The sequence below is a fragment of the Andrographis paniculata genome, unplaced genomic scaffold (assembly GCF_009805555.1).
Source record: "Andrographis paniculata isolate CXL003 unplaced genomic scaffold, ASM980555v1 Contig77END, whole genome shotgun sequence".
Lineage (NCBI taxonomy): Eukaryota > Viridiplantae > Streptophyta > Magnoliopsida > Lamiales > Acanthaceae > Andrographis > Andrographis paniculata.
The window spans coordinates 2,382,752-2,402,084 of NW_026137614.1; the positions used below are offsets into that span (position 1 = coordinate 2,382,752).

The 19,333-nt window shown below is 30.4% G+C and overlaps 1 protein-coding gene across 3 annotated transcripts; it reads right to left on the minus strand.

Annotated features, from left to right (window-relative positions):
- Positions 1-218: 218 nt before the first annotated feature.
- LOC127239441 (general transcription and DNA repair factor IIH subunit TFB1-1-like) lies at positions 219-9,484 on the minus strand. Of its 3 annotated transcripts, none has more exons than XM_051257595.1 (20): positions 8,988-9,484; positions 8,646-8,724; positions 8,350-8,411; positions 8,202-8,265; positions 7,632-7,758; positions 6,649-6,724; positions 6,276-6,368; positions 4,629-4,673; positions 3,999-4,055; positions 3,412-3,567; positions 3,243-3,299; positions 2,700-2,823; positions 2,429-2,482; positions 2,210-2,337; positions 1,940-2,131; positions 1,657-1,770; positions 1,471-1,548; positions 831-878; positions 661-729; positions 219-544 (listed from the first exon to the last, which is right to left on the minus strand). In XM_051257595.1, exons 1-20 carry the CDS (start codon positions 9,066-9,068, stop codon positions 458-460), a joined length of 1,791 nt encoding a protein of 596 aa, XP_051113552.1. In that variant the 5' UTR covers positions 9,069-9,484; the 3' UTR covers positions 219-457. The 3 variants fall into 3 exon arrangements, with proteins under 3 accessions (XP_051113552.1, XP_051113550.1, XP_051113553.1); XM_051257593.1 differs by having other exon boundaries at positions 3,243-3,308; XM_051257596.1 differs by lacking the exon at positions 8,988-9,484 and having other exon boundaries at positions 3,243-3,308; positions 8,526-8,648.
- Positions 9,485-19,333: the final 9,849 nt, after the last annotated feature.

Sequence of the window (19,333 nt, forward strand, 5' to 3'; positions counted from 1 at the left end):
ATTTAATTTTCATTTTCTAATCTCATTTATCTCTGTAATTCATTCTCTACTTATTTATCTCTAAATTAATTCTCTATACCAAATAGCCCATAATACATATCCTAATTTTATCCCTTTTTTCTCATTATTATTTTAGGATTGTTTGAAAAAAATATTATTTCTATATGATAAATTATTGCAAGTTGACAGACTTCAATAATAAAAATAATAATAATAATGTCATGCAATATAGATTGCGATCAAGAACAATACTAGAATTGCATGAACGGCACAAAATTAGTGAGAAGCTTGACTCGATGATACACATGGAAATCTAGCACAGCAAAACAAACCAAAACAAGCACATGTAAATGTAAATAATGATACTCTTCCAATAAAATACCAAAATTTTGTGATAAAATGTACACTTGAACAGAACAGGAGAAGTGATACGTACGTTGATTATAAAGAAACTCTATCAGGTGAAGCCGTTTGGCCTTTCCCCACTCTTGGAAGATCTCCTCTGTGCATCCGCTTCATAGTGTGCAAACGCGGCGTCCAGCGCCTACAGGATACAGTTGTTATCTTATTGATCGAGAAGAGAAGCATGCGACGCCATGCAACATAATAAAGGGAGCATTGGCGGGTATGAATAATGAACAAATCAAAGTTTAGTGTAACCTGAAGCATCGGGTGAACTAGAAGTGAGACTTGATGTCTGAAATCGGACTGCACAGATTCCTTGATCTCCTGAAACAAGAGTATGAAAAAATGAGATGATAAATGCATATCCATATCCTGGTTGCATCATTATTAGCATTGTATGGCAGATGTTGGATTGGAGTAAGTACCTGCAACTTGGGATAAACTTGGGACATTGCATCTTTCAATCTGGTTACCTGTGGCCCATGTGATCGAATGAGCACAATATTGAGAATATTTAGGTGTGGACGAAGATAACAAAGAAGATAATATCCCCAAAACTGTGGCTGGTGATATAAAACTGTAACTCGGATCCAGTGTGTTTATGGTAAGAGTGAAAACCAAGTTTCTGCTAAACATTACTAATTAACAGAAATGGTTAGTGGAGAATAGAAACATCCAGGCTCACTTTATTGATGAGCTATAGCTTAATCCATTTCATCCTACGAAGCATTCTTGTGCCCGGATAGTGGTAGGAACTTGGCTTCATAGTAGCATTGCATAATGATCATTTTTAGAAGCTAAGAAGTGAAAATGGGTTTCTAATTGCTAGTATAGAGGCGAGATGCAATGCAATGATCTGTGGCCAGATTACTACAAGGAATCCTACAATATTATACCAATATGGTAGATCGCACATGGTGTGAAGGATTACAACATAACTGTTCATCATGTAGATAACAGGAATCCTATAATATTATACCAATATGGTAGATAGCACATGGTGTGAAGGATTACAACATAATTGTTCAATGTGTGGATCAATGTAATCATGATGTAGATAACTACCTTGGTATAGAGGTACTTGGTTGTAATAGGATATGATGACCAAAAATGTTTGAGCAATTCTTGGATAGAAGTCCAGTGCTGCAACAGATATGGCATTTCATCAGTTAGTACATTATGGAGCAACAAGTTTTCTTGAACTGAAACACAATGCTATGTGGAGAGGTTCTATTATTAGCATAAACTCACATGTAAAAGCTCCTCTTTAGTGACTTTAGGCAACCTGTTCAAGACACTCTCATTTGGATTGATTCCGAGATGAAACCTGGTGCTGGAGATATTTTGGGTCAACCCACTAAGGACCTATCCGTAAGTACACCAAGAATTTGGTTACCGGTTGATTATTGAGTTTGAAGTTGAGTTGGACTAATTTATTTAATTAATATTTGATTTATGATGTAATTTATATAAAATTTACTGATTCCACTAGACCACAATCAACAGTTTAGACATGCAAAGGTACATTGCATACCTTAAGAGCAACATCGTGACTCATTATTGGGTCACTCAATCCAGTACCTCTGATTTCTGAGACTAGATCCCTTAAGGAACCATAAGCTTTAGAAGAGCTCACGCTGGATTTTAATGGTTTTGTACCTGTACCTGCATCTCCCAGTGCTTTTAGTGCATTAGCATGTTGAGAGTCAAAATAATCCCGTGGATCCTGTTATAAGAAGGAAGGCGTGTCAAAAATACACAGCAATCTGAGATTGGAGTTCGTAAAAGTTATTGACAGCCAAACCTTGATGCTGAGAGGAGCAACTGCAGTATCACGTGGCCCTTGCAGATCTTCAATCTCAGCCATTCTACAAATCTTGTCCGATAGCTCTTTTTCTAAATTCCGATTGGATATCTCATCAGATAACTCAGCTGCAATATACAATTCGTATCATTAAGCTTTCATATTGTGAATTTGAATAGTAAATAGGAAGTGTTTGAAAGTTAAAAGAACACTTCCAACCTTGTTTTGTCCTCGCAAGGGCCTCCGCAACAGACCTTGTATCTCCTAGCTCATCTTTTCTCGAAGACAAAAATAGAAAATTAAGGTTTTATAGAAATATTTACTGCTCACGATTTACATATTTTGGTCAATCTATTTTCTAATTAGTTTCAGAATGCCATGATACAAATTGGCTTGAATGACTGTAGTCATAGCAATTACATTTATTAAGCAGACCAATAGTATAATTTACAATTAAAACTGATATTAAATAGTGCATTCACTAACCTACCTACAAGCCTTCCCTGAAGAACAACAGAAGCATGTTGATTCAGATCTTGTGCAAAGGATCTACGATATGGCTTATATTGTGATTCCAATACATCCTTGGTTTCATCACCAAGCAAGCCATGATCCTACATTATTGCAAGTGTGCTCAGTGAAGAGAGAAGATTGTGCAAATTACATTGTATGAAGGACTGAAAACTGAAAACCAGAATGAAAGCTGTCATGATAACGTGTAAGCAATCTTTGGCAATTTACATCAACACAAAAAACAGTTCTCAAGAAACGCAACAGGAAATGTTAACATTTCATTAACAAGGGTAATGTCTGGAGACAAACTTGAGCAGTTTCAATCAGTTGGCACATCAGAGATAAAAAATAAATAAATAGAAAAAGGAAAAAAGAAAAAAAAAAAAGAGTGAGAAGAGAGAGAGACAGAGAGACAGGAGGGAGGGAGGGAGAGTGAGACAATATATATTCTACTAGAAAAACCATTCAGAAACATTTCTAACAATAAGCTTACACAATAAAGGTGAGCAGTATAAAGTACCGGTAGATGAGTGTAATCATCACCTTCATCAGCTTTCATGTCTACAGTTGGATCAACCTGCCTGATCTGAAGGAAGTATTAACTTGTGAAATCAAAATAACAACAGCTAATGAACATTGAATTTACAATTGTCAAACAAGGACAACATAGAAAGTTGGAATCAGATTACCTTTCTCCTAGCCTCATTTGCAAGCATATCATCTTGCTTCAGAAAAACAGCAAGCTCTTCATCTTCAGCAGCTTCGGCTGCTGCAGCAACTACGTTTTTTGTGCTGTGAAGATATTCAGCTCTTGAATACTTGGTCCAGAACTCTTTTTCTGTCATCTGAAATACAATAAATATTTTTTACTAGCATTTCGTACCATGGCACTTTTTACAGGTACAGCACTATGGTGGGATGATGGCTAAGGCTTCAAGATCCAGAAAAGATACTATATACTTTTACCAAGACACTGTTCATTTGAACAGGAGTAGCCCTTCAATGAAGCTAAACTAATTTTGTTTGCCAGTAAAAATTCATATTCTTTAGACTCAATTTTCAACTTACAAAGAAGCATGAGAAAATATATACAGTGATCAAAGATAGAGAAGTGACACTGAAGTTTCAGTTCTCACGGAAGCCTGAATATTTAAAAACTAATCACAACTACCAAAAAATGTTTGGAACTAGGAAGAACAGAAAGGCATGCAACCTGAAGGTGAAGTTTAGTAAATATGAGCATGGATTGCGTATAAAGCTCTATCATTGTTCATACCTTGTTTGGGACAAAATTTAAATAAGCCTGGCGTACAGCAGGTTTCTCAGCAAATATCTGCAAAAAACATATTCAAGGAATCCATTGAAAAGACTATAATAGTAAGTATAATAGAATAAAGGACAACCACCCTTTGTATACTACATCTACTAAATGTGATATTGTTTTAATTTTTCTTCTAAAACTCAATCAAAAGGTTATTGCCTTATTAACAGAACCAAAAATTAATTAGGGACCAGTGATATATATATATATAACCACCAGATGTGGTAAACAATAAAAATAGATAAATAAATAAAAAACAGAGAGAAGCATGATGGCAAATGAATGATTTTAATCATAGAATTCTTTGAAGGACAAGGTGTCAGGAGACCCCAAAGAAAAATGACTATAATTAGTTCACTTCATTCAAAACATGTGAGTGGACACGAGAAAGTTTTGGTTCCCAAATCAAATGATGTTATTTTCTAAGAACTACAAAATTTTAGATATTTGTGCACTGCTTTTTCCACTCCTGTCTAAGACAATCCATGTAATTGTGTACTTGTGCTACAAGGAAATCTATCTAGATTACAGCTCCACACACACATAATGGGCAGCAATATAACAGGAAGGCAAAAGAAAATGCACCTGATGAATGATTTCTGGTGTCAAGTTAAACGTCACTCTGTTGGACTGAAAGAAAATAACCCTAGATGTCAATGCAACATTCTTGTTGATATGATAAATGGCAGAAAAAATATTAAAGCACATAAGCTAAGCATGAAGTAATAGATGCAAAAACGCTATCAACACATAGGTCTTATGTTTAAACAAGCACACATTTATATAGTGTATCTTTTCAGAGAATCATATCCATTGTGCAAGTTTCTCATGTTTCTGTGAAAACTTCTGATTTTTTATGTAGTGTAAGGGTTATAAACAACATCAAATTCATGGGTTTTACAATTCCCAAGTTTACATTCTTAATTCATATTGATGTCACATTTCTTTGTTTCACGGCTTATTACACTCACTGTCATTCAAATCTATACACCTTTTTTTTTTTGTCATTAGAAGATGTTCTTTTCCATATTTAGCAAAAAATACATTACTCTTTTTTGTACTTTTTTACTATTAAAGACAAAAAGTAACAATTATGATCCACTTTTATAAAAATCCGTACTCAAATATTTGAGCGCATAATTAGATGACAGAGAGAGTATTTAATACTTTATGTAGTGAACTAAAGATAAATGTAATAGAACAGGTATCAATGTCTTTTGGCTTACGAATAGTCTTAAAACATGAAAGGTGTGTTTGTTTGGGGGATTGGATTTTAAATCCACTATTCATTCCATTTTTTCCCCCCAAAATATCAAATCAAACTAACTATTTTTTATTTTTTATATTAAACTAAAAATTAATTTTACATTCAAAATATCACATCAACACCTATTTATATCACATCATACAACTATTCAAATTCAAAATTTTTACTATTCAAATCCCAACTCAAAATCCAAACCCCCAAACAAACACACCCGAAATGTCTCAAAGGCAGCTGCTTACTCATATTGTTGAGTAATCTATTTTTCTAATTAATCAAGTCATTAACAAAAGGTATTCAAAAGTTGATTCTAGCATACTTCAACAAGCACGGAGGTTATATAATACATATTGATAAAAGTGACAAGTTCAGAGTAAAGTAAAACAGAGATCGCATCAAAAAATATTGTTAGATATATTGGGTATGTTTGTTGTGGGATGTAGTTTTTGGGTTTAGATTTTTTAATAGTAAAAAGTTGAATTTAAATAGTTGTTTGATGTGATATAAACAGAGGTTGATGTAATGTTTTGAATTTAAATAAATTTGTAGTATAATATTAAAAAAAAAAAAAAAGTAATTGTTTGATTTGATATTTTTTAAGAAAAAAAAAAAGAATTTGAATAGCAAAAACCTGCGGTAAAAACTACAAAAGAACACAACAATCATATAATAGTATGAAATGCAGTTTAGGTATTTTGGATAGTTGTATTATATTAGGAATTTTTGTATATTGTAACTTTTAATTTTACGTCAATGAGAATCGCGATATTCTTCAAATATACTATGTATTAACATGGCATAGATATGCATGCATTAAACTTATATGTATTCTTCTACAATGTTAACAATTGGAGCTGTGTCTGAGAAAATCAAACACAAGTACATAAAAGAAAGAAAAGGGTGCAACTGGAACATGAGCATTATTCTGGACTAGGAAAAGAAGTGCCTAAGAAAGTGATATCTTGTACCTGACCATCAGATAATGGTTTAACACTCCACATTTCATTTTTTAATGCCAAACGCTGCTTTGGCTTTCGGCTATCACTGTGGTCCAGCAATTTCTGCGTTTACAGAAGATTGAAATTATTATCAATTTTTTACTAGAAGTTAAATGGTAGAAATAAACTAGATAACACCTTTTTGTCAAATAGACACTGAGGAAAATAAGAAAAAGTATCGAACATGTTTGTTAAAACAACAGAGTTACTTATGTCAGCAAAGATTGGGGTAAAGGGTAAACTCCATGGTTGAGAGAATAAAACTGCATTTCATGTTTTATTCTCATCTTCCTTGTTTGTTAAAAAGGAGAACAAAACTTGTTCAAATTTCCTTTTAGCTAACCTTCCTTGTAGCCCAGAATTCATCATCTGTCAATATCCCTCCGAATACAAGTTGCTTGTGAAGTGCCTGTAATTCACTGCCATTTACACTAGCTCAGACTTCCACAAAGAACAATTTAACATGCAAATTTCTAAATTCTAAAGTTACAGAAATGATTTTATCTGGATTTTCAATTGATACTTTCAAGGGAAATAGGGTTAAGGATGTGCTTATGACCAAGAAAGTAGGCAATGGCTTAAGCAATAGAGACAACTACCTTATGTATGTAAAACATGCTGTTATATCATCTCAGTGAATTTGATCATTGCAGATTATAATATCATGGAAGAGGTGTGTCATCTTATTGTTAATTGGAAGTCACAAGTATAGTTTCCTAAGGTACACTAGACGTTACAGAACACCAAGGATTACTTGTTCTTTTCTTCTAATTTTATTGCTATTCTTTGTGATTATTGGATCTTAGCTTCTGCGTGAGATGATCTACATGAAATATCCTATTCCACAGAGAAAATAACTGAAAACACTTAGCATGCCAAAATTGTGATTTTTCGGAAAACACTGATTTATTTGTTTAGGGCAAATTTTGTTTCATTTGGCAGCACATCCAATAAGTTTGCCAAAATTTAGCATTACCGTTCAATTAATATGAAATTTTTTAAATAATAATGGCAGCACATTTCCAGTAAAGTTAGAATAAAATTGGTTTGTTCAAAGAAACAATCTTAGATTTCCTATTAGACTAATATATATTGAAATTGAATCATCTTCCCTATCAACATTCAATTTTAGGTTATTGGTCCAATCGAGGGAGCTATACAAGAACATGGGAGAGCACGGCTCTCAAATTGAAGGGATATCAAACCAAAATGACAAGGATTATGTTTCTTTTCACGAATGAATGAAATATAAATCATATTGTAGGAGTTAAATGGTTTTTCTAATACAAGAGTAAGAGATTTCACAAATCGAGAAATTCTATCTACCTATTCTCCTGAAGTAGCTTAATTCTTCGTTCGGTTTCTGCTCTACTAAGTTGTTCATTGCTCACAGGGACATTAGATTTTTCATTGACCAGCCTTCCAGCTTCAGAATGATGTGCAATAGCAGTGGCTGCTCGAAAATTAATATATATAGAGGTAATTGTTAAGCCCACAGCCGGAATGTTTTTATGAGCAGTGAACAGGAAAAAAACAACAGATATATGTACTGTCTTGCAAACTCATAATTTAACACAAGTGGATGCATAAAATTCAAATTAACCTACTCCGAACCACAAAAATCAATTTTCGAGCAAGATATAACATCTTATGACCCAACCACATTGAACTCCTAACAGAAACAAAACAAATCATATATTCTGCTTGTTCAAAGCTGGGAGAGGAAGGGACACATTTAAAAGCTACATGGTAGTTTGCAAGCTAATACTATATCAAGTTCTTTAATTTTCCAGAAAAACGAACTAGAACATAGCAAGCAAACCACATCTTCCAATAAACAATCTTAATATGTATACCGTGAAAGATGATAAATATATGTTAATGCTTGAGACTCACCAACATATTCCCGGCATGCATCTCGATCAGAAAAGCTATCAAACTCAAAAATGTAATTTTCCCCCTGCAAATAACAATAAATAATGTCTCTGTTTGAATGCTTGGAGATTTCATAAAGAATGAGTTCTTAAATCTAATGGCCACAAACCTGGTCTTGGGTAAGATTTAGTAGAGCCTGCTTACTTGAACCCTCCTTTGTAAACTTATGACCTGTAAGTTATTAATTCAATAGAAATGCTAACACATAAGTGGCATCGTTGAATTGCATTGATAATTAGTAAAAAGGTTGGTTGTTTCACTCAATATAGATGAAATGTGAATTACATAGATGAATTATTATGCCTTCATTTTCAATATGTATAGATGGCTCCGCCATTGCTTTCAACTGAATAACTCATTAAGCAGATTTGTCCAGAGAAACGGTCAGTTAGAAGAAACCAGCACCTTTTATCGTCCTAAACTCCACATTTAGCTTTGTGGCTGATGTAGGATCATTTGGCACAAACACAAATCTTTCCATCCTCTGGATAGAAAACAACACAAAAAAAAAAAAAAAACGAGTCACTGAAAATCACATTTGAAAAATCCATCCTTCAATCTCGTGCATAGAACATAAAAATTATCCAAAGTCCCTGCTTATGAATCTTGTATCAATTTGAGAGTCCAATATACACTAATGTGTCTTTAACATTTAACTTAATGAAACAGCATGGAAGGATTCACAAAGGGGTTTCCAAAATCCAATGCCTGTCTTTATACATAACGCAAATTGCTAGGGTTTAATACCATTTTGAGAACGCCGGCGACCCCGGGATCCTTGACTGAAGACTTGTACTTGGCACGCTTAACAACTTGTTTGTCCGCCATGGTAGATTAGAATCCACGTAACGAACAAGCGGAGAGAATTGAATCGCTGATCGGTACTCTATTGGATCATCGGTATGGAAAACACAAAGACATGTCTCAGCACAGTAGAATGCAGGATTCGGCGGTGGAGTCTTAGGGCTTCAATGGAGCAACCGAGAGCAAGAGGAAGAGTTCCGATTCGCCCCCGCGTAGGAGATCAAGAAGGCGGCGGAGGTGGTCGAGTCGCAACGGCCAAACAACGCAAAACTGACAGATGCGTCTGTCAGTCTGTGTATAGAAAGTATTGAGCCGGTGGCTGGCAGGTTCGATCGGCTTTGGCTATCAGCTGAGCAGCAAGTGAAACGAGTCTTCTTCCAACCTCTTCATCATAAAACCTCAAATTCTTCGTCATTTTAAGAACACAACACAACACAGGGCAGATAATTCAGCAGGTCATTTTATATTTTTATGAAAGTTGTACCTTCATCTCATTTACGGTGTACGGTTTTGTAACCATCAATTTCGTTTATTCAATTTTATTTTCAAATATGCAGTTGTTATTTCAACTATAACTCTATTTTTCACTATTATTCTTCAAATATTTAATTTTTTTATTATTTTAAACAACTTTTTATTTTTATAATTTTAAATAAATTTTTTAAAAATTTAAAAAAAATAAAAATTAAATTTAAAAGTAAATTTATAATTTTAAAAATTTAAAAAATTAAAAAAAATAATATAAAACAAACACACATTAATGGCGTTTGTTGCACCGTAACAAACATCAAAAATGATGTTTCAAGTGGCACCCGATTGAAGACCATCAGCGGCATAAATGGGGTTGCAACGTCAAAATTGACATTGTATTGAAAATGCACTAAGAATAACCGGTAAGGTAATACTCTCTCTTTCTCGGAACATTACTCTCATTACATAAATACAGGCATTATGATTTTTTTAAAAACATTTTTATATTTACTATCAATATAATACTATTACTCTTTAATTTTTATACCCATCTCAAATATCTATGTTATTTTGAAATGAAAGGAATACTACTTTTATATATTAATATTTTTTATTTATGTTATTTTGAAATGAAGCAAATACTACTTTTATATATTAATATTTTTAATTTTATAATTTTTAGCATTCAATATTTCAATTTATTTTAGTCTTGTTATATATGTATATATGTTATTAGTGTAACAATTTTAATGTGTAATGGCAATATGATGAAATAAATATGGAGAGGACAATAATGATTTATATCATATATCATATCATATAGTCACTTGGTCTCACTCCAAATGGGTTCTTTTGGAATTTTGTAGTAGATTAAGAAATAATAGTACTCTCTCCGTCTCATTCCAAATAGATCATTTTGGAATTTTATAGTAAATTAAAAATTATAGTATTCCCTCCGCCCCAATTCAAAATACATTTTTTATTATTTTCGTTTGTCCAACTTCAAAGTATTTTTTTCCTATTTTAAAAAAAATAATCATATACTAATATCAAAATACTCTTAACCTTTACTTATATTACAAACATACTATTACACATAATTACTATATACATAAAGTCAAAGTAAAAATGTCAAAAACTCTTGCACACTCCCATTAATTATTTTATTGGTTAGTGGAAATGTGTAAGAGGTTTTAACATTTTTACTGTTTGATTTTATGTATAAAGTAATTGTATGTGTAATGGTACATAATTTAGGTAAAAGTTAAGGGTATTTTAGTATTGATGTATGATTATTTTTACTAAAATATTAAATAAATACTTTTGAGTGGAACGAATGAAAATAGTAAAAATAGTACTGTGAGTAGGAAGGGAAACATCATATATATATATATTATGTATATGACAAGTGATTTTAATTTATGTATTCTCATAATTTTTTATTTTTTATTTTTTTAAATATTATATTTTAATAATTAATTAAAATTTGTTAGAATAAAAAATAATTCAATAAAAATAGAATTTATTGAAATAAAAACAACAAAGATATGGATAAAAAATATTTATGTGCTAAGTTTACTCTTAGCCCAACATAAATACATAACCTACATTGAATAAATATATCTATTTAGATCTATCACACATTTTCGATTTTGAATTTTGCTTAAGAGTTTAGAATTTTATGGCTTATAGTGATATTTTTTAGATATTACATATATATATATATATATATCATATTTAGGATTTAGAACTTGTTACATGGCCAGTACAATCTTAAATGTAATAAAATATATATTATATAACTTCTCAAGCCTATTCGAATTACATATATATTACACGACCAATCTATATATTTCATTAGTATAGATTGGAAAAGTAGACATCTAACTATCTTAAAAAAGTATATGTACATTTTACGGGACATATTATAATATAAAATAAGTTTATAAAGTAATAATTGAAATATACTATTAAGATTGGAGTATGTACAATATATATAGAAGTATGTATTGACAATGTAAAAGTACATAGACGTATACCAAATAAATATTATCCTTTAAATTTCAATGATTTCTAGTCACATTTCAATTAATATTATTAGCATATGGTGTAATGAGATATATTTATTACTAAAAAAGTTGATAATATACAACTAATGATAGTTAGAAATCGCATGCATTTTATATTCATATCATATGCGATATTTGAGTAATTTTGATTGGATTCTACCTAATTTATATGTGAATTGTTTATTTGTTGTGTGCAGAGGGCAAATATCGAATTTGACATAATTGGCAGAAAAAGGAAAAAAAATTCAGATTTGAACAACCTAGTTAGTCATGATCATTACTAACTACACCCTCTTGTTATGAGAAATTAATTAAAGGTCCAAAAGTCCATCTACAAAATAGTTAGGGTAAAAATTAAATAAAAGAAGAGGGGATGTTTTGAAGAAGAGAACGGCTGGAGCAGATACACACAGGAGCATGAGACTGACAAACTCATAGATCGCACAGAAGCAAATCAACAGAGAAGATTTCCCCCTCCCACTATGACTTTCTCTTTTGTTCTTTGTTATTTGATTATGGAGTAGATACTTTTCTGGTTTGAGGGGTGATAATATTTTGGTTCTTTTGTTTTGGAGATTCTTGATTTTCTTTATAAAAGTTTTTCTTATTATCAATATCTGTCTAATTCTGATAATAACGTTTGTGATTGTTAGATTGATTGAATATTTTGGTACCGATATTTGAATTAGTCTGATAATCTAAAGTCAATTCAGGTAGGATATCCGTAATTGTATTCGCACTTGAATAGATGACAACCGGGTCGAATAGTTCCTTCCCGGGGTTAGACAATCAAATTTAATTGCTCCTCTTAGATAGTAATTGTTTTGAATTGGGTTTTTCTAAATTAAAATGCAGTTAGGCAATATTCTTATGGGCATACTTAGATTTATTTGCTTAATTAGGGGTAGTTAATGGTCGTACCTTAATTACCTACATTGTAAGAAAAAATTGGTTATCAAAACTTGTTGATAACTATAACTAGTTTATTGATACTTTAATAAGAATTAACTTTATTGAATTAATGATAAAACACAAGTGTCATAACTGCATTATCCCTTGAGCCAGGCATCCCTTTAATGATAAAACTCCCCCTTTTATTTACTGTATTAGAACATGAAAGAGTGAATCACACAATCCCTGTTGAGACATCCCTTTCTATGTATTACATTAAATTGTGATAACGGAATAGGTGAAATATTTGATTAACCGCGCGACAGGTCAACTATACAATAAATTATTTATAAATTGGGTCATAGAAACCTATGACAATGCGGTAACATTATAAGAAGTATGTAATCATGATGGTGGCGGCGACTACAGTGTTGAATTTAAATTCAGCATTGTGCTGAACAATACATCGTGTGCTATTAGACAACACATAATATTATTACAAACAACACATTGTATATGTTAATATAATACAAATACAACACATGAACAAAACACACATATTATAGTCTCGCCAACATAGAATATTACTACATACATCATACAGTATTACTACAGACAACACATTGTATATGTTAATATAATACAAATACAACACATGAACTAACAACACATATTATAGTCTCATACAATACACAACAATTGATTTTAGCACATAACAATACTTGTATACAACACACTTGTTATTATTGAAAAAAACCACATACCTTTATCATACATAGTATGTGTTGTGTGTAATACTAATATGTGTTATTTGCATATATATAATGTGTGTTGTGCGTTGATGTGAAAAATTAGGATGGTGTTGTCAATGCATGGAGTGTCAATTGTCCATTTATTAATAATAAATGAGATAGGCAATTCATACCCACATTTTATTAATATAAGTGTATTAATGAAACCGTTGACAATGCATTGGTTGCGATGATGTAAAAATTTTAAAAATCAAAGGAGTAATCAATCCACGTTACAAATATTGTATAAATTTTTAAATAAATTTTATTTTATTGAAAATACATATATATAATAATAAAAAAAATTATTGAGAATTATTTAAGAACTCACACAAACAAAATACATCTTAATGTGTTACTAATAATGTATGATGAGATAGTTGGTTGACTATAATTTATAAATTATTTATAGTGTATTATAAAGTACTCTATATAATTGTTTACTCGTCGAATTTCATTCTCATTCAAATAATCATTGAAGACAAACCATATATAAATAAAATTGTGCCGTAAACAGTTACCTATTTTGTGTTACATAACATATATGTTGCAAATATATTATAATAATTATGGAGTGTTATTTCTATTATTCAATATTTATAATTTTGTAATACTTATCTAAATATTTGATCAAAATAAATAAATAAAATCGAAATATAGAAAAATTACCAATAAAAAAATCCCCTTGATTCCTTATTAATTTACGGTGTTCCCATAATTCACTTGAAAGGGAAAAAGTAGAGTGGAGAATGTTGTCAATTCTAAGAATCTAATTACAATTCAGTGTATATGCAATATTATTATACTTATTTAAACTTGATGTGTGCAATATAATAATACATATTGATTATAATCTTATAATTGATAGTTAGAAATCGCATGCGTTTTATGTTCATATCATATGCGATATTTGATTGATTTTGATTAGATTATGCCTAATTTCGGTGCGTATTGTTTATTTCCGACATGTAGGAAATAAAAGACAATTTTGGTGAATTTGGAGAAAAATAAAAGAAAAAAATCAGTATTGGACAATCAAGTTAGTTATGGTCATGACTAACTATACCCTCCTAACATGGTAATTTAATTAAAGGCCCAAAAGCACAACTACAAAATAATTAGGACAAAAATTAAATAAAAATGAAGGATCACACGTAGAAGAGAAGAGAACGGCCAAAGTAGATACGCAAATGAGGAGAAGAACGACCATATCAGATATGCACATGAGGAGGAGAACGGCCAGAGCATATACGCACAAGAGCAGAAGACACACAGATTTATAGATCGCGCATGAGCAAATCGACAAAGAAGATTTCCTTTCCCACTATGACTTTATCTTTCTCTTTCGTTCTTTTTTCTCTGATTATGAAGTAGATATTTATCTGGTTTGAGGGGTGATAATGTTTTGGTTCTTTTAGTTTGGAGATTCTTAATTTTCTTTATAGAAGTTCTTTTTAATTATCAATATTTGTCTAATTCTGATAATAACGTTTGTGATTGTTAGATTGATTGAATATTTTGGTACCGATATTTGAATTAGTATGATAATCTAAAGTCAATTCAGGTAGGATATTCGTAATTGTATTCGCACTTTAATAGGTGACAACCGGGTTGAATAAGTCCTTCCCGGGGGTTAGACAATCAAATCTAATTGCTTCTCTTAGCTAGTAATTGTTTTGAATTGGGTTTTATTAGATTAGAATGCGATTAGGCAATATTCTTATGGGCGCACCTAGATTTATTTGCTTAATTAGGGGTAGTTAACGGTTGTACCTTAATTACCTAGACTGTAAGGAAAAATTGGTTGTTAGAGCTTGTTTATAACTATAACTAATTTACTGATACTTTAATAAGAACTAACTTTATTGAATCAATGATATACACACAAGTGTCATAACTGCATCATCCCTTGGGCCAGACATCCCCTTAATAGCTAGTTCTCCCTTAATTTAATTGTTTTCTTGTTTTATTTTCATTAGATAACAAAAGAAAATTCCACCCAATTATTTAATGGATTAGAATACGAAAGAGTGAATCACACAATCCCTGTGGAGACGATCCATTCCCCTTGTTAAATTAAATTGTGATCACAGAGTAGGTGAAATATTTGATTGACCGCGCGATAGGGTAATTTTTGGCGCCGTTGCCGGGGATTGGCGCTTTGTTTTACTATTTTGTGTTATTTTTATTTATCCTCCTATTTATGCCCCGTTTTTCTCGTACAGGTGAATTGATATTTAATTTTGAGATCGAGAAGGTTGAGCGAAAGTTGTGAAATGAAGCTAAATAACAAAAACCTGCTCAAGTTGCAAAGCTGACAGAATCTTTAATCATTATTTTTGATTTAAATATTAAAATCAAATTATGTCAATTATTGTTAGGAAAATCATTGCATGTCTATTTAATAGATGATGTTAGTTGAGTTGCTTCATTTTTGTACAATAGTGCATAAGTTAGATATTAACCATTTTTAATAAATGGTACTAATATTTAGAATAAAATATTAGACATATTAGTAAATGTAATTCTAAAATTAGGTCAAATTCAATGAATATGTTAATTAGTAGTGACTTATAATATGTTTGTTTTAATCTCTTATATGCAATTTTTAGTTTAGGTCAAGTTCAATGAATTGAATATTGTTATGCTAATAATGATTAAGGTTTGTTACTTATGATTTTTTTTTTTTTTTATCAAATTATGATTTTTTTTTAAATATTATATTAAAGAAATATTTTATCTAAAAAGTAAGTAAATAAAATGGCAGGGAATAAAAGGTTTTGATTCTAGAATACCAAAATTTTAAATAAATTTTATTTTATTGAAAAAATATATATAATATAAAAATTATTGAGAATTATTTAAGAACTCACACAAACAAAATACACCTTGATGTGTTACTAATAGGGTATGATCAGATAGTTGGTTGACTATAATTTATTTATTATTTATAGTGTATTATAAAGTACTCTATATAATTGTTTACTCGTCGAATTTCATTCTCATTCAAATAATCATTGAAGACAAACCATATATAAATAAAATTGTGCCGTAAACAGTTACCTATTTTGTGTTACATAACATATATGTTGCAAATATATTATAATAATTATGGGGTGTTATTTCTATTATTCAATATTTATAATTTTGTAATAATGATCTAAATATTTGATCAAAATAAATAAATAAAATCGAAATATAGAAAAATTACCAATAAAAATATACGCCCTGATTCCTTATTAATTTACGATGTTCCTATAATTTACTTGAAGGGGAAAAAGTAGAGTGGAGAATGTTGTCAATTCTAAGAATCTAATTACAATTCAGTGTATATGCAGTATTATTATACTTATTTAAATTTGATGTGTGCAATATAATAATACTATATTGATATTGATTATAATCTTATAATTGATAGCTAGAAATCGCATGCGTTTTATGTTCATATCATATGCGATATTTGATTGATTTTGATTAGATTCTGCCTAATTTTGGTGTGTATTGTTTATTTCCGACATGTAGGAAATAAAAGAAAATTTTGGTGAATTTGGAGAAAAATAAAAGAAAAAAATCAGCATTGGACAATCAAGTTAGTCATGGTCATGACTAACTATCCCCTCATGACCTGGTAATTTAATTAAAGGCCCAAAAGCACAGCTACAAAATATTTAGAGCAAAAATTAAATAATAATGAAGGATCACACGTAGAAGAGAAGAGAACGGCCCAAACAGATACAAACATGAGGAGAAGAACGACCAGAGCACATACGCACATGAGGAGGGGAACGGCCAGAGCAGATACGTACAAGAGCAGAAGACTCACAGATTTATAGATCGCGCATGAGCAAATCGACAGAGAATATTTCCTCCCTGCTATGACTTTATCTTTCACTTTTGTTCTTCGTTTTTTGATTATGAAGTAGATATTTTTCTACTTTGAGATGTGATAATGTTTTGGTTCATTTGTTTTGAAGATTCTTAATTTTCTTTATTAAAGTTCTTTTTAATTATCAATATTTGTCTAATTCTGATAATAAAGTTTGTGATTGTTAGATTGATTGAATATTTTGGTACCGATATTTGAATTAGTCTAATAACCTAAAGTCAATTCAGGTAGGATATTCGTAAGTGTATTCGCACTTTAATAGGTGACAACCGGGTTGAATAGTTTATTCCCGGGGGTTAGACAATCAAATCTAATTGCTCATCTTAAGTAGTAATTATTTTAAATTGGGTTTTTCTAGATTAGAATGCGATTAGACAATATTTCTTATGGGCGCACCTATGTTTATTTGCTTAATTAGGGGTAGTTAACGGTCGTATCTTAATTACCTACACTGTAAGGAAAAATTATTTGTCAGAGCTTGTTTATAACTATAATTAATTTATTGATACTTTAATAAGAACTAACTCTATTGAATCAATGATAAAAACACAAGTGTCATAACTGCATCATCCATTGGGCCAGACATCCCCTTAATAGCTAGTTCTCCCTTAATTTAATTGCTTTCTTATTTTATTTTTATTAGATAATAAAAAAATACCCCCCAATTATTTATTGCATTAGAACACGAAAGAGTGAATCACATAATCCCCGTGGAGGCGATCCCTTCCCCTTGTTACATTAAATTGTGATCACAGATTAGGTGAAATATTTGATTGATCGCGCGACAGGTCAATTTGTTGCGCCGTTGCCGGGGATTGGCACTTTGTTTTACTATTTTGTGTTATTTTTATTTATCATCCTATTTATACCCCATTTTTCTCGTACAGGTGAACTGATATTTAATTTTAAGATCGAGAAGGTTGGGCGAAAGTTGCGAAAGGAAGCTAAACAACAAAAAGCTGCTCAAATTTCAAAGATGGCAAAATCTCCGATCATTATTGTCCATTTAAATATTAAAATCAAATTCTGTCAATTATTATTAGGAAAATCATTGCATGTGTATTTAATAGATGTTGTTAGTTGAGTTGCTTCATTTTTGTACAATAGTGCATAAGTTAGATATTAACCATTTTTAATAAATGCTACTAATATTTAGAATAAAATATTAAACATATTAGTAATTATAATTCTAAAATTAGGTCAAAATTCAATGAATATGTTAATTAGTAGTGACTAATATGTTTGTTTTAATCTCTTATATGTAATTTTTAGTTTAGATCAAGTTTAATGAATTGAATATTGTTATGCTAATAATGATTAGGGTTTGTTAGTTGCGATTTTTCTTTATCAAATTGTGATTTTCTTTTAAAAATATTATATTAAAGAAATATTTTATTTAAAAAGTAAATAAATAAAAAAGCAGGAAATAGAAGGTTTCGATTCTAGAATATATGCCTATTTTATTTTATTTGTATATATTTGTTAGTCCCACATGAAACCTATTAATATAGTATATACCCCGACATGAGATCAATATATCTTTTAAAATAATTTAAAAACTCATGTTTAGTATAAATATACTCCTATGGACTAACACGATTGCTTTTGTAATATAAATGTAGTATGACGGTGCATGAGAGGTTAGGTACTTAAACAATCAATTTACCCATACAAGAAAAGTATTTTATTATTATTATTATTATTATTATTATTATTATACATGCCAATCCAATATGCATATATGTTAAGTGGTTTAGGGTTTTGATTTTAGGGTAATGGGTTTAAGGTTTGGGATTTGGGACTGAATTCTCTTGGGGTTTAAAGGATAGATATAATAGGTAAAATAAATTTTTTATATGCGTAATGAATTGTTGACTATCTAACTCTTTTTTTTTTTTTTTTTAACGCACAATTGCAATTACATTATATAAATAATCTTGTTGATCCATGCACATAATAAACGTGAGTATTTAGATAAAATTTATAGGTAAATTAATAGCATTATGATTTATTGACTATAAAAAATTATGTTTATAATTCAATATATATATATATACTCTCTCCAGTCCCATAAAAAATATTCATTTGCTTTTTTACGTAATTTTAGAAATACTAGTATTATATTGAAATATAGTAAAAATAAAACAAAAATGACTAAAATAATTTTATTAATTAGTACTT